A 14,995-nucleotide genomic window follows, 5' to 3' on the forward strand; every position below is an offset into this window, starting at 1 on the left:
TGGAGTCCCCGGTCGGGGACCGAGCATGCCCGCAACGTTCGGGGGAACCCACGGGGTGCGGCCGGCCGGCGGGAAGGGCGTGCCCCATGGGGCGAAGTACCCCATCCAGGGTTGTTGGGATGGAGCCGCGAGCGGGGGTGCAGATCCCCGGCCACCGGAGCCACGCCCGCGCCCGCCGCGACCGCGGCCGCGGCCACGTCCGCCACGGTCAGACGGGCGGTCAGGCTGACGTTGAAGGACGCCACCAGTGGAGGCAGAGCCGCCGCCTCCGCCGCTGGAACCGCCGGGGCCAGAGGAGCCGGAACCAGGAGAGCCGCTGTGGGTGGCGACGAGGGCGGTGGCGCCCGCCGTGCGAGCACGGGCATCCTGGCTGAGCTCCTCCAACATGAGGCGGGAGCGAGCCTGAACAAAAGTGGGGAAAGGAACCTGCATGGGAAGGAGCGACGCCATGACGCTGAACCGCGGGGAGAGGCCGCGGATGAGTTGGAGGGTGAGCGTCTTGTCGAAGATGTGCTCGTCGAGGTCGTCGAGAGAATCGGCGAGCGCCTTGAGACGGCGGCAGTAGTCGGCGATCTTCATATCGCCCTGAACCATGGCGCGGAACTCAGCGCCAACGTGGATAGCGCGTCCCGCGAGGTTGTCGCGGAAGAATGCGTCGAGGAGGAACCACGCGTGGTAGGCCGTGGAGTCCTGGGCAGAGAGGACGTCGTAGAGCTCGTCCGTGATCGACCCGTAGATCATCAGGAGGATCTGCAGGTCATCGTGGCACCACTGCGCGGTTTGGGTGAGGAGGTCGACGTTGACGAGGACATGGCTCTCCACCCCCGACTTGCGGAGGATGAAGGACATGATGCGACGCCATTTGGAATAATTGCCGCAGACGGCGTCCAACTTGAAGTCAAGGTGGGCGCCGACGTTGACAGTGTGGATGGAGGGAAGAGGAGGCGCGGCGGAAGAGGATGCGGTGTCGACGGGGATGGCGCCGGGAGGGGCGACAGTGAGGTGGAGAGGTGCGGAAGCAGTGGGTGGTGGGGCAATGACGCCGGGGATGGGAGGGCTGGCTTGCGTCGCGTCGGCGTGGATTTGTTCGCCGGCGTCAGAGCCCTCATCGGAAGCGTGTGAGCCGGCCATGAGGTACAGGAGAGGAAAGACTTGCTCTGGTGCCAAGAAGATAGATGAGATTCACTGTATCTATTGCAGGGAGAGGCATAGCCTTTATATACACGGGAGAGGCACGTTAGTGCATGCGATCTGGTGAACTGCCAGGAGCTATTCTCCAGCCGAGCTAGGATAGCGGAGCAGCGTGGGACTCGGTAGTGGAGCTACGTGGCGCAGGAGACGCGGGCGGCAAGGCACGCGAGGAGGAAGTGGGCGCCGTCTTCCAACACTTCGGTGCTTGATAGACTATCTATGTCTATTTTATTCTTGAGAGGACATCTTTTGAACTCTAGCGAGACCAAACTTTGGTCCAACTTTGGTTTCCAACCTCTTGGCGCTTGTTTTAGCCCGTAAAGTGCTTTCTTGAGCTTGTAAACTTTCCCTTCTTCACCTTTCTTCTCGTAGCCGAGGGGTTGTTCCACGTACACTTCTTCTGTGAGATCGCCGTTGAGGAAATCGGATTTAACATCCATATGATGAACCTTCCAATCCTCTTGTGCTGCCAAAGCTAGGAGCACTCTCACCGTCTTGAGTCGAGCAACCGGTGCAAACACCTCATCATAGTCAACTCCTTGACGTTGCACGTAGCCCTTTGCAACAAGTCTTGTCTTGTACTTCACAATGGCACCCTCCGTGTCCTTCTTTAACTTGTAAACCCACTTCAAACCTATCGCATTTTGGTTTGGAGGTCGGGTTACCAAAGTCCATGTGTCATTGCTCTCAATCGCCTTCATCTCCTCATCCATGGCGTGCGTCCAGCTAGGACTTTTGCTTGCCTCTACGAAGTTCGCCGGCACCTCAACTCCGAACAGACATAGTCTGGAGTACTCGAGCATAACTGTCTTTGTGTATTTGTAGACTTTCTTGAGGGTCTTGTAGCGACGAGGCCCTGAGGAGTCCGTTGCGGCTTGCGAAGGAGGCGACACAAATTGTGTCGGTGTTGATGCACTTGAGGAAGACGGCTGACTCCCGGGCGTCTCATCGACATCCGTGTCATCGGTGTAGTCGTCGTGACCGTGACCATCATCTTGATTGTCGTCGTCACTATGCGCCTCGTTGTTGATGTTGTCGTCGAGATATCCGCCCGTGCCACGGGCGTCGTTGTCGCTATCTCCTTGCGACCTATGCGTGTCGTTGTCGGCACCATGATGATCACTACCATGGTGGTCACCTTGGTTGGGCGTCTTGCCAACCACCTGGACATCCTCCCCTGCATCATCATCAGTTGGAAATTCAACCGTGAATATGTTACTGTTTGGAGCATCGTCGGCTGCGGCACTCCAATTCCACGCTTGGTTTTCTTCAAACATGACGTCGCGTGAAATCCGTAGACGCTTGGTTTGTGGATCATAGAAGCGGTATGCCTTGGTGCCGGAACTCCTCTCGTATCCGATGAACACCATCTTGTTGCTACGATCGACAAGCTTTGAGAGTGCGGCTCCGCCGACTTCGCATGTGCCACGCACCCGAACGTCCGTAGATGAGTCACATTCGGCTTACGTCCGTAAATTGCTTCATACGGAGTCTTTCCGCTCACGGCCTTTGTTGGAGCTCGATTGAGAAGATAGACCGCCGTCGGGACAGCTTCTCCCCAAAAGATCCCCGGCAGGTTCTTGCTCTTGAGTAAACTCCTTGCCATGTCAACGACGGTTCGATTGCGCCTTTCAACGACCCCGTTTTGCTGCGGCGTGTAAGGTGCCGTGAGGAACCTTTTTATGCCAATCTTCTCGTAGTAGTTGTTAAATTCGTTCGACGTAAACTCTCCGCCGCGATCTGTCCATAGAGCGTGAACCTTCAGCTTGTGTGCCATCTCCGTTGCAGCCTTCAGCTTCTTGAACGCTTGAAACACCTCATCTTTAGATCGTAGAAGAATGACCCACATATATCTCGAGTAATCATCTACCACAAGGAAGAAGTACTTCTTTCATGCGTGAGTTGTCGGGGTGATAGGGCCACATAGATCACCATGGAGCAGCTCGAGTGCATCACTTGCACGATAGGTAGACTGAGCAGGAAACGTCCTGCGGTGCTGTTTTCCAACCAAGCACCAGTTACATACTCGATCAACATGGTCGATAACTGGCATCCCGGATACCATCTCCATCTTTGACATCTTCTTCAAGGCGTAGAAGTTAACGTGTCCAAATCTAGCATGCCATAACCACGAATCATCATCACTATTGGCGAGCCAACACTCCGGTTCAGATTGATCAAGGTTGAGGATACAGAGCCTATACCGTGTGGGACTAACATGAGTTAGCACGTTTCGAAGGTTGTCGAAGATCGTCATCGTAGATCGTAGATCGTCGAGGTTCTGATACCAATTGTTGGCTTTTGATCCCGTAGATCAAATCACCCGGAAGCTATACACGGATGTGCAAAGCTAGCCAACCAACCAACCAAGCAGCTTGATGGATTCCTTTAGTAACAGTACACACACGTATACGCAGACAGCTAGCTTGCGATCAATCGATCGATTCACTTTTACGGAAGCCACTTGCGTAACTTAAACGTGGACGAAAAAATACTAAAGCGATGGATTGCCAAATGCCCGTATCAAGCCTTGCTTTATTCCTCTCTTTTCTGGGTGGTGTTTACAAGGGGGCTTGCACAGCTATATATAACAGCCAGAAATTAGTACGAGCTACCCTACTTGGTTACAAGTTACAGTAGGACTCGGACAGCAGTGCACATCCATGTTTAACTCTAACAATGTTGACGCAAGTGCTAGTCCATTGGGAAGGCCTGCCAGATAAATGGGCGGCCTGGGAAGAACTCACAAACATGTAGCATTAGTTTCCATTGACAACTTGAGGTCAAGCATTCCACAAGAAGGGGGGGTCATCGCATCTCAACCCGATGACACTGAAGATCAGAGGGAAGAGGTAGGGAACCAACTAAGGCGAAGCAACTTAGCCTGAAAGCCCGTTAAGCATGACTAAAGCCCAGTGGGCGAAGGCCCTACGGCCGACAACTACGTACTTGCTATTGTCAAGATGAACTAATTGTACCCGCACTTGCGTTTGCCCACCCCTTCCTTCTCAAACCCTAGGATTTGAAACTCTTCTGCTCAAGTTTCGTGTATCAGGAACTATATACCGCATCACACTGGCTTTGTGCCAAGGCATGACTTCATTATTTGTCTAATTCACCTAAAGATGATCTTGACGTGCTCCATCAGACGGTGACCATCGCCCTTGATAACAATAGTCTGCTCACCGTCTTTGCCTTGTCGCTCCACCAAACAATGATCGTGTGCCTGAGGCGCTAGCATGAGTCACCTCTCCTGGACAAAGCACAACTTTAAATCTTGGACCTCACCCACACATGGTTTGCCAAGGATCCATGACATCAAAATAACACTAACTAGAGTAGACCACTCGTGCTATAATTTGAAACATACACAAACATATGCCAGCTATGATCATGATTTGGAAGCTAACCAAATCAGCAAGCTCGGATTATTTTCCAAATATCGACAAATACTACTCCTTACTCTTTGTGAATGAGTTGTCATGTGTAACGCGCTATGCGCTATGTATGTCAAGCTAAAAGTGTGTATTGAGTTGTCCTTGACACTCAAAAACATAAGAGAGCGAGAGAGCAGGCAGTGTGTGCGCAGAAGCAGAAAGAGAAGAGAGTGAGAGAGCAGACAACGACATCACGTATATAAAGAAGTGGAGCATTGTGTTGTCGGTAGAATAAGATAAAACACGATGTCGCGTCCGCCGAAGCAACAACACCGCTGCCTCCCACGTGCGCAACAACAACAACATTTTTTTAAAGGAATAGACAACATCAGCAGCATCACTTATCGAAATCAACAACGAAAAATAGACATCAGCATCTATCGGAATCACCACCGTCACGCCTGGTAATCCGTGTTGTCACACACAAATTTCGATGCGCAGTGCACAAGCCGGCCGCCTCGCACGATGACGGTCCGCCCCTGTCTCCGTTTCTTCTATGCTGCGCTGGTGCAATGGTAACAGGGCCGGCCGCCTCCCGCCCTGGCAGCAGGTCCCAGCTACCTCGCTCCATGGCGACAGGTGACACGCATCACCTGGCGCGTCTGTCGTCAGAATCGGGGTGGTCTTTTCTGCCAATACGTACCGGGGCTAGTCTTTTTTGGCAATCGCGTTTGGTTGGGGGTCCTTTTGGACCAAAATCATATTGGTGAGCCTCAAAGATGAGTATACATTGAGTACAAGATCAGGAGAGCAAGACGCCTCGTAGAGATAAAATGGAAATAATTTTACCAAATCCCTAAAAATCTATACTACCAAATACTACCTTCGTCCCAAAATTCTTGTCTTAGATTTGTTTAGATATGAATGTATCTAGTCAAGTTTTAGTATTTAGATACATCTATTTTTAAACAAAGTTAAGACAAGAATTTTGAAACGGAAGGAGTATATATCTCGTACAGTAAATATGTAACGTTGGTGTACATGAAAAAGTAACGCTATGGTGGCTAGTTGGCGCGGCAATCCATCCTGGAGGCCTGAGGTTCAATTCATCCAAACATATATAGACACGAAGCGGAGGAAGAGCTTGACCTTAACATGGTGGTCGTCATGGACCTTTACAGGATCGTCGATGGCCAAGTTGCCTACCGGGTACTTTAATACTAGCAGATGTTAGCTTTTGAATATGCGTATGCAGCCGTACTGGTGTGTCTACGCGATTCTTACTTTGGTCGGTTATTTGATGGAACTTGCATAACTAGCGACACGAATAAAACTGATCGATGGATTTGATGGCTAAAGGCCCATGTCGAGCCTTTTCTTTGTATTGCTTTTCGTTTTTCTGATGTTACAAGCACCACCCCTAGGGTGCCTTTTATACACATCCACGAAGGACTATGGAAATAGACTAGGACTAGATATCCTAATACTACTAGGACTCGGTTTGACTTTTTTTCCTAATCCTATGTGTACAGGGCAACGTGATTAACTGACAGCAGATTTGCGGTTCCCCAGCCGTCGGATTCGACACCGAGACACGTGCAGGTCATAGTCATCCAAGAAGCACCGGGTGTAGTTTATGAATCGAGTGATATTGCATCACAAGTGTACAGATATGCACGACGGTGCAATTAAACATCTTCAGAAGACGCGCTTGGAAGGCTGCCCACGGCACAGTGTGATGCAATCGAGCACCGGCGAATTTGTAAATTTGCTTGGAAGAAATGGTTCAAAGTGCCAAAAGTCTACAAGTCTTTATAAGAAACCCCTTCACGTTACTCAGCTTTGTTGTGGATGGTCGTCGATCAATGTCGTTACATCACAAGCCTGGATGCCATATCCAGTTCGGTGGTTGCTTGATCACGACAGGCCTGAACAAACAAAGCACCGCCTGTGCTCTGTAGGCCATGATCTAGACATAAACATATTCTTCTGAACCGTTCTTGCACCTTGCAGCCCATGGTTGCGTGTGGATCGGATGCTATACATAGCTAGACATAAACATACGCACGCATACACGGCACTCCTCTCGAAATCAGGCATGGATATGAGAGCTTTCTCCTGTGCCCTGCTGCTGGTGACACTCATGCCCCTTTCGGCGAAAGCGTCTAGCAAAGTAAGAAGAACCTTGCTTAATTTGCTTCTTTGAGTGAATGCGGGTCGACCGTCTTGTTATGATCGAGAACATCCTGCCTCAAATTTACAGATATACATCGTGTATTTGGGGGAGAAGAAACATGATGATCCGTCTATGGTCACCGCGTCCCACCATGACATACTGACCTCTGTTTTTGGGAGGTACTGGCTAGCTACAGTTGTTCATGATATATCATAATATGCATCTACTATGTGAGTTGCTCACCATTTCGTTGTAGTGGGTGTCTCACATTTCTTTACTTTTACTGGCAAAAGCAAGGATGAGGCCAGGAAGTCGATAGTTTATAGTTACAAGCATGGATTTTCCGGATTCGCGGCGACACTCACTGAAGCGCAAGCTGAGACACTTGCAGGTACTATTTCTTTCCAAGATATGACATTAGCATGTTTCCTTCAAAAACTATTTAAGACGTTTCATTAACCTCTTGTAAATAAGAGGGGCTTTCAACTTTATAGCAGTCCTTTGATCAAAGAGTAATTGAGTATTGCTCTGCTTATGGTAAATTTGGCCGGATCCATTGAAAAGGATAGGTTTTGATGAGATTTTTTCGCACTCAGGATTACATGATCTTTTTTAGGATCGGAGCGTCCTTGAAACATGCATGATCGGCTGAAACTAATTATTTTACGAGTGTAGAATTCCCGGAAGTTGTCCGTGTGAAGCTTAACACTTATCACCAAGCACACACAACTCAGAGCTGGGACTTCCTCGGCCTTGACTACGGTGGACCACAACAACAACAACAACTACAACAACAGGAGGGCCTTCTGCAAAGAGCAAAGTACGGAGAAAACATCATCATCGGGGTGATCGATTCAGGTTTGCAATTACATTTATAAGTTAAATCACCATTCACACATCCAAAACTGGGAAAACCAAAGTAGAAGATGGAGTACATCGTCAATTGATCACATGCTTATGCAACAGGCATATGGCCAGAATCACAAAGCTTTGATGACACCGATTATAGCCCTGTGCCGGCACGGTGGAAAGGAGTGTGCCAGATTGGACATGCGTGGAATGCCACGAGTTGCAACAGGAAGATCATCGGCGCCCGATGGTACAGTGGTGGCATCAGCGCTGAGGTGCTTAAGATGGACTACAATTCCTCTAGGGACTTCACTGGCCATGGCACGCATGTAGCGTCGACGATCGCCGGTAGCCAGGTATGGAATGTGAGCCACAGAGGGGGCGGTCTTGGTGCCGGCATGGCTCGCGGTGGAGCACCGCGGTCTAGATTGGCTATATACAAGGTATGTTGGGTCGACGGGAGTTGCCCTGAGGCAGCGATCCTTGCGGCCATCGATGATGCCATAAAGGATGGCGTGGATGTCCTGTCAATCTCACTAGGAGGCAGTCCTGGCGAGGAGATCTTTGGAACATTGCATGCTGTATTGCAAGGGATCCCCGTTGTGTTTTCGGGTGGGAATGGAGGCCCCGTGCCACAAACGATGTCGAATGCCCTGCCATGGGTCATGACGGTGGCTGCTAGCACAATAGACAGGTCATTCCCAACCCTACTGACACTCGGGAACAATGAAAAATTGGTGGTACGTACAAACAAGTCTTAAATCTTTGAGTAATCCTTATTATGTTATCCGATATGGTATTATTTTATTAGTCATTTGATTTTGTCTAAAAAGGAATATTAGTTACATTTATAAGCATTTGGTTCTACATGCAAGAAGAACACAAGTTTGAAAGTATCACGCCATGTATAACGTACAGACAAAAACTGAACTAATATTTTAAGTTGTGCAGATTTAGATGGCGTAGTTTACAGCTAGTAGTAAATCATCTTCAAAGTTTACGATTTCAAAAATCTCGAGCAACCGAATTGCTAACAAAAATGCAATTACCAAATTGTAGAAAAATCCTGCATAATATGATAGATCAATTGGTGTTGCACTCCAGCGCTCATGAACTTACATGCATTGTTTTGCCATATGAACTTGACTCTTTCCTCAACAAAACAACTTGATGCTGCCGAGATGCATGCGGCGGATAATGGAGATGACATCATACCATAGAAGACATATTCACATAGCATAGTAAATATCACAGTGTCTAGATAGTCTAAATATGCCCGCTGTTCGAAAATATGAATGAAAACTATTGTCTACTAATTCTGAGTTGATTCTACGATCACCACTATCAAATGATGATTTATTTAGAACCTAACCAGGCTTTCTTGTTCATCATCTTTACACAACCACAGGTGAACAATCAAAAACATTCTAGTTAGTTTTTACTCTCCGTCACGATGCCTTATACTTTCTCCATATCTTTTTTACTTTGCATATTAGGTTTGTCTTAATTCAAACTTAGTAAAGTTTGACCAAATTTATATTAAAAATTGCCGACATCTACAATATCAAATTAAAAGGGCAGTACCCCTGCCCCCTGCATAGTTTGTTCCATTGAATAAAATTAAATCATATCTACTCCTTCGTTTCAAAATAAGTATCGTGTGTTTTTAGTTGACACTTATTTTGGAATGAAGGGAGTATTGTGGAACCTCCCTTTCAGTACCGTCAATGCATTCGGCTTGGACCAAATTGTGAATGTGGTCATTGTACATGATCGCCTAGCCAGGCACATATAAGATGTTGTACACACGATATGCATGTATTTGATGTGAGATACTATGGCCAGAGGTTATGGAGTAGAGGGGGTGAATAATCCTATAAAAATACTACTCCAAATTTGAAAAAAAATTTAGAAAAAGAAGGCTGAAATTTGTGGCGTCTACATCATTGTGATGCATACAAGATGGGAAATGCTACATGAAAAAAATCCGCTCTTGCTGTATTAGGAATTGAAAGTAAGTCAACTCCTTCCTCTTAGAGCAACTTGTCGCAGCTGTGACTACTCTTTCTATTTGAATTGAATGTCCGCGAATCACTTGTTTCACTAATGTGACTAGTCTTGACTGCAGCTTTATTAAGCTTGATGCAACCCAATAAGGCCAAAGTCGTCAACAAGTGGAGTAAGAACATAGATAGCTACCCTAGAACCATTACATGATATAAATAAAACAACTTTGAATAAGTCAACTTCTTCGGCAACAACGTTTTCAAGAAGGATAAACGCCCTCTTACCGACGTCACTACATCTGGCCGAAAACAACCAAGACAAGAACTTTTTTTGTTACCACAACCAACCACTATAGGTCATCACATCAGTAAGGAGACAACACCTTTAAGAAGGTAAGATGCTAGATTGTCGCTATAGTGCCCGATGAGTAAAGGCTAGAACATGAGTTCTTATCCTAGACATGAAGTAGTGTCCCAGTTACCATCTTGAATTCAGATCTTAAGAAAGTCGCGATAGCCAAATACTGTTGATTTTTTTTATGTCTTTTGATGTTTAGATAGTCGGTACTACCTACTCCTCATTCGTGATGGTCTGGGCACAAAGTCCTAAGACCACAAATGTCCCGGTAAGGTCGCCCACAAAGAACCAACCAAGCACTTTCCCACCTGTGCCACAGTGACTTGATACCACCAGGGTCAAAACTTCACTCTCGGTTAATCCTACACAAAGAAGGTGATTACGGGGCTTGTACAAACTCTTGATTGATTTACACCTTGAAGGTTCTCATGTACTCCTAACCGTTTAGGAGGTGCACACCCTCCAAGAGTAACAAGTAATGCAAAGTCACTTGAAAGAAGTCTCTCAATTGACTCTCTCAAGAAGGATCTCTCTCTCTCTCTCTCTCTCCCTCTCCTTCTCCCTCTCCCTCCCAGATAAACTTGAAGCAAAGAGGGATCACAAGAAAGGGAGGAGTCTGTCGTTCAAACTGTCAAGTTTTTTCTCTCAAAGATACTCACTATCACTAAGGATATCAAGACGTCCTAACCAACACATGGGGGTGGGGCTTGTCTATGGTTAAAGCAAGTTCAACTGATGCACAATCAAAAGCAACTATCCCAGAAGTCATGGATGGTTTTTTGGTACTTCGACACTCGTTCAAAATTTGAGTGGTCATTCGGAAGACAAACGTTCCCGGAAGTGTGTGGAACTCAAAGGTATCGAGTTATCTAGTAAGCCTCTCAAAGACCCAATTACACATAGACACCGACACAAAGGGAGCTCATTTCTGCTAGTCATAGAATTTACTCAGTTTGAGGTAATGATTCTCGAAGGTACCATGGTTAACAGGGCAAGTCTCGGAATTGAATCAAGGCAAAAATAACCAAGTCTCAACTTGGGGGTATGTGCTAGAATTTTCTTGTTAATATTGGTCCTATTTTGAGACACTGGACAAAAACAAACTGAGAGATGCTCGAAAGTTCCTAAAAGAGTTAATCTCAAATGTACTGGACCTAACAGAGATGGTTTGGGCTGAAATAGATCGGTGGTATGAGAGAATCAACAACAATGAATTTTCCTTCAGAAGCATCTAGATTTCTTCAATCGAAAAAATGCCATCACACACGATTCATTTGATGCACCCCTCCATCACACACGATTCATTTGATGCACCCCTTTCTGATGTGTATCACATCCCACATTCTTTTGCACATGTGTGTGATGAGACCCTAACATCGACAACATAAGAGGTGCATCTCCAAGGCTCGTTTTCAACCCTTTGGGATGTACCTTCCTGTAGTAGTGGTGGCATCTGGGCGTGATTGAGTGTGTTAGTGTGAGACATGGAGCATCGACGCGAGCCATGACAACGTTATGGTCAACGCTAAGCATGAGTAGTGCGGTCAAATAATGGACCAAATACATTTTTCGAAGAAAAAAATACGACCAAATGCAATAACTCCTTTGGTTCAAAGGAAAAGTGAAAGGAAAATGTAGGAATATGGAATTTTCCTATGATTTTAGTCACTATGATTACAAATATAATATCTAAAATATTTCTGAATCGAATGTACATTGACATGTTTTAGTGTGCTAGTTCACTCATTTCAGTCTGTGTGTAGTCCACATTGAAATATCCAAAACATCTTATATTGTGAATGGAGAGAGTACTATTTATGCCTTCGATTCAATGGAATGGGGTAAAGGAAAAGTGGAGGTATTTTTTCGTTTGATCCTAGTTTTAAAGGAAAAAAACGTAGTAATTCTAACATTCACTTGGACCTCCTTTTCAAATTCCCAAGCAGAACGAGAATAAACACCGTAGGGGCATAATAACATTTTAATTGTATATTTCCATGTGGTTTGAGTTTCATTTGACCAAGTTTATTAGGAAACTTGTATTTATTTTTTTGGTTCCTGTCAACCGAACACTCAAGTTGGTAGATTTCCTAGGAATTCATTGTTTTTGTACATGCATTGCTATCATATTCATGTATTTTCCTCATCCCGAGTTTTTAGAATCATGCAACCAAAGGAGCCATAATATACTACCTCTAGGTATGGCCATCTAACCATGGATTGTCCGTACATATTCACCCGTGAAAGAACCAAACTGAAGATTTAGACTATAAAATAGGGTAACAAATTCAGGCACAAGATTTTTCAAAACAAGCATTACCATCTCAATAACCAATATGATGCTTGCTAATTTACTATATGCGTTTTTTGTGCGGAATCTGGCAGTGAAAAGATTGAAATCCGGTAGACAGTTTGAATTGCATAACTTTTTTTCTTCCTACAACGAGTTTCGATATGGTAATATCATATTTTATTTTCCTGTGTACCCTGCACCTAGCAATATTTGTTTTGTATACAGATACAGTTAATTAATCAATGATTGGAAGAGATGGTTTGCATGCACATGTCAAGGTTTCAAAGTTTAGTCCATTTAAAATTCAGTTTAACTATTTAGATGCTTACACTCAAACTGATTTTTAATCAAGAATTAATTATACCTTGCAATACTTCTATTTCTTATGTGTACATTTTTTGGCAGTTATTTTCATAATTATCCCAAGACATCAAAAGATCCATCAATGTCCAATAAAACCTTGTAACGTACAAAAGTACATTATGGAAACCATAATCTTGTTTCAATTAATCACCTACTCTTACAAATAACTACTTGGCCAACCCTACGTGTCTAAAGACAAAGGTGAACCTTTTTGTGTTTTATTTCGAATGCAGGGGCAATCTCTTCATTACAACGCATCTGTGATCAGCAACGACTTTAAGGCCCTCGTTCATGCGAGGAGGTGATATGAACTAAAGAAGCCACTTGGCACATTTGATTTGTTGTTCCACATTTTGTATAATTGCAGCAATTCATTGATTCTGAGTTCAAAATTGGTACATTTAACCAGCTGTGACATGGAGACACTAGCATCAAGCAATGTCACAGGCAAAATAGTATTGTGCTACGCACCAGAGGTAGCATTTATCACCTCGCCTCACGTGACACTTCGCAATGCCATCAACCGTACCTTGGAGGCCGGTGCTAAGGGCCTCATTTTCGCACAGTACGCCATCAATAATGTAAACAATGTGGTCGCGTGCGTCAACATTATGCCTTGTGTTCTCGTGGATTTTGACATAGGACATAGAATTGCTTCATATTGGGATATCACAGGGTGAGCATATGTCGTCAGGTTGATAGGCAAGGTGAAACATATAGCTCTTCTTGTACAATAATTAACTTATGTCGGTCATGTGCCATGTTAGGAGTCCGGTGGTGAAGGTGTCACCTACCATGAGCGTTGTTGGAAATGAGGTGTTGTCACCAAGGATCGCCTCGTTCTCGTCGAGAGGCCCTAGCCTAGCGTTTTCAGCCATACTCAAGGTATGTATTTCTTCTTATCTCAAGAAAACTGGGTTGCGCTTCGCTATGTACCTAGGCACTTTAGTTGTTTCAATACTTAAGAGTTAAGACTTGCATCATGTACATGTTGGAGTAGCCTGATATAGCTGCACCGGGAGTCAACATCTTGGCAGCTGTGCGCGGCACCTATTTCTTATTGTCTGGGACGTCCATGGCATGTCCTCACGTCTCAGCGGTCACTGCGCTGCTCAAGTCGGTTCATCCCAACTGGTCACCTGCCATGATCAAGTCTGCCATTATCACCACTGGTACAAACATGACAATATAGTAAAATTAATATTCTTCACAGTATGCATATGAAAGGCTTCATCGTTACTTAAACTTCTTGCAGCTTCAGTAACCGATCGTTTCGGTATGCTGATCCAAGCTGAAGGGGTGCCAAGAAAACTAGCTGACCCTTTTGATTTTGGCGGTGGCCACATGGACCCAGACAGGGCCGTCGATCCTGGCTTGGTTTATGACGTGGATGCAAAGGAGTACAACAAATTCTTGAATTGCACCCTTGGATTGTTAGACGGTTGCGAGTCCTACCAACTCAATCTCAACCTCCCATCAATCGCCGTGCCAAACCTAAAGGACAATGTGACAGTTTCACGCACCGTCACCAATGTCGGGCCGGTGGAAGCGACTTACCGAGCGGTTGCTGAGGCTCCCGCAGGGGTAGCCATGTTGATGGAGCCATCTATTATTAATTTCACCAGAGGTGGTAGCACACGCGCAACCTTTAGGGTGACACTCACGGCGAAGCAGAGGCTTCAGGGTGGGTATAGTTTTGGGAGCCTCATATGGTCCGATGGAAGTGCCCACTCAGTGAGAATTCCAATTGCAGTACGGACTGTGATACAAGATTTCGTCTCAGATACATCATAAATTTATTTGTAACTGGTGTGTACTCTAGTTCCTTCATTCATGTACTTGTCGTGGGGAAAGTGTTGCTGAAATGCTAAAACTCCATTTCATACATTGTCGTTAAGAAATGTTCTACGCAAATGCATTATGTATGTTCAACATAAATCTAAAGCACCGTTTATTGTGTTTTCCGTGGTTTCCCCCCTAGGCCTGTGCAGCCAGACGGCCTGATGGGTGCAAACTTGTGGAACCAGGAATCTTTTCTTGGCTATGATCAATCATGACCAAGGAGGGTCATTGTCCTATGATCTTGATGTCTGATAAAAAAAGGTCAGGTTGGAGGTACTGAAACTGTTCAGTCCAAATCGAGTGACGGAGTAAGTCGTCCCGCGCCCTCCTCGGGCATCGACGTGCATCTTCCCGCCTCCTCCCACGTCTCAAGGGCAGAAGCTGAAGTGAAAGTTAGAAGGTTGATGAGTATGCCTGCCATCCAAGGATCAAAATGATATGGTGTGCATGCACCACAACTTATCAAAATTCGGTCTGACTGGCACAATAACATCACATCGCATAACATGAACAAAGGCTCCAAACCGAGAGACAACAGGA

The 14,995-nt window shown here is 45.8% G+C and overlaps 1 protein-coding gene across 1 annotated transcript; it reads left to right on the top strand.

Annotated features, from left to right (window-relative positions):
* Positions 1-6,587: 6,587 nt before the first annotated feature.
* Positions 6,588-14,577, top strand: LOC123405996 (subtilisin-like protease SBT3.9). The gene is made up of 10 exons (XM_045099502.1): positions 6,588-6,741; positions 6,832-6,923; positions 7,038-7,135; positions 7,420-7,602; positions 7,711-8,333; positions 12,847-12,914; positions 13,023-13,289; positions 13,381-13,498; positions 13,614-13,785; positions 13,869-14,577. Exons 1-10 carry the CDS (start codon positions 6,604-6,606, stop codon positions 14,405-14,407), a joined length of 2,298 nt encoding a protein of 765 aa, XP_044955437.1. The 5' UTR covers positions 6,588-6,603; the 3' UTR covers positions 14,408-14,577.
* The last annotated feature ends 418 nt before the right edge of the window (positions 14,578-14,995 follow it).

Source organism: Hordeum vulgare, chromosome 6H, assembly GCF_904849725.1.
Source record: "Hordeum vulgare subsp. vulgare chromosome 6H, MorexV3_pseudomolecules_assembly, whole genome shotgun sequence".
NCBI lineage: Eukaryota > Viridiplantae > Streptophyta > Magnoliopsida > Poales > Poaceae > Hordeum > Hordeum vulgare.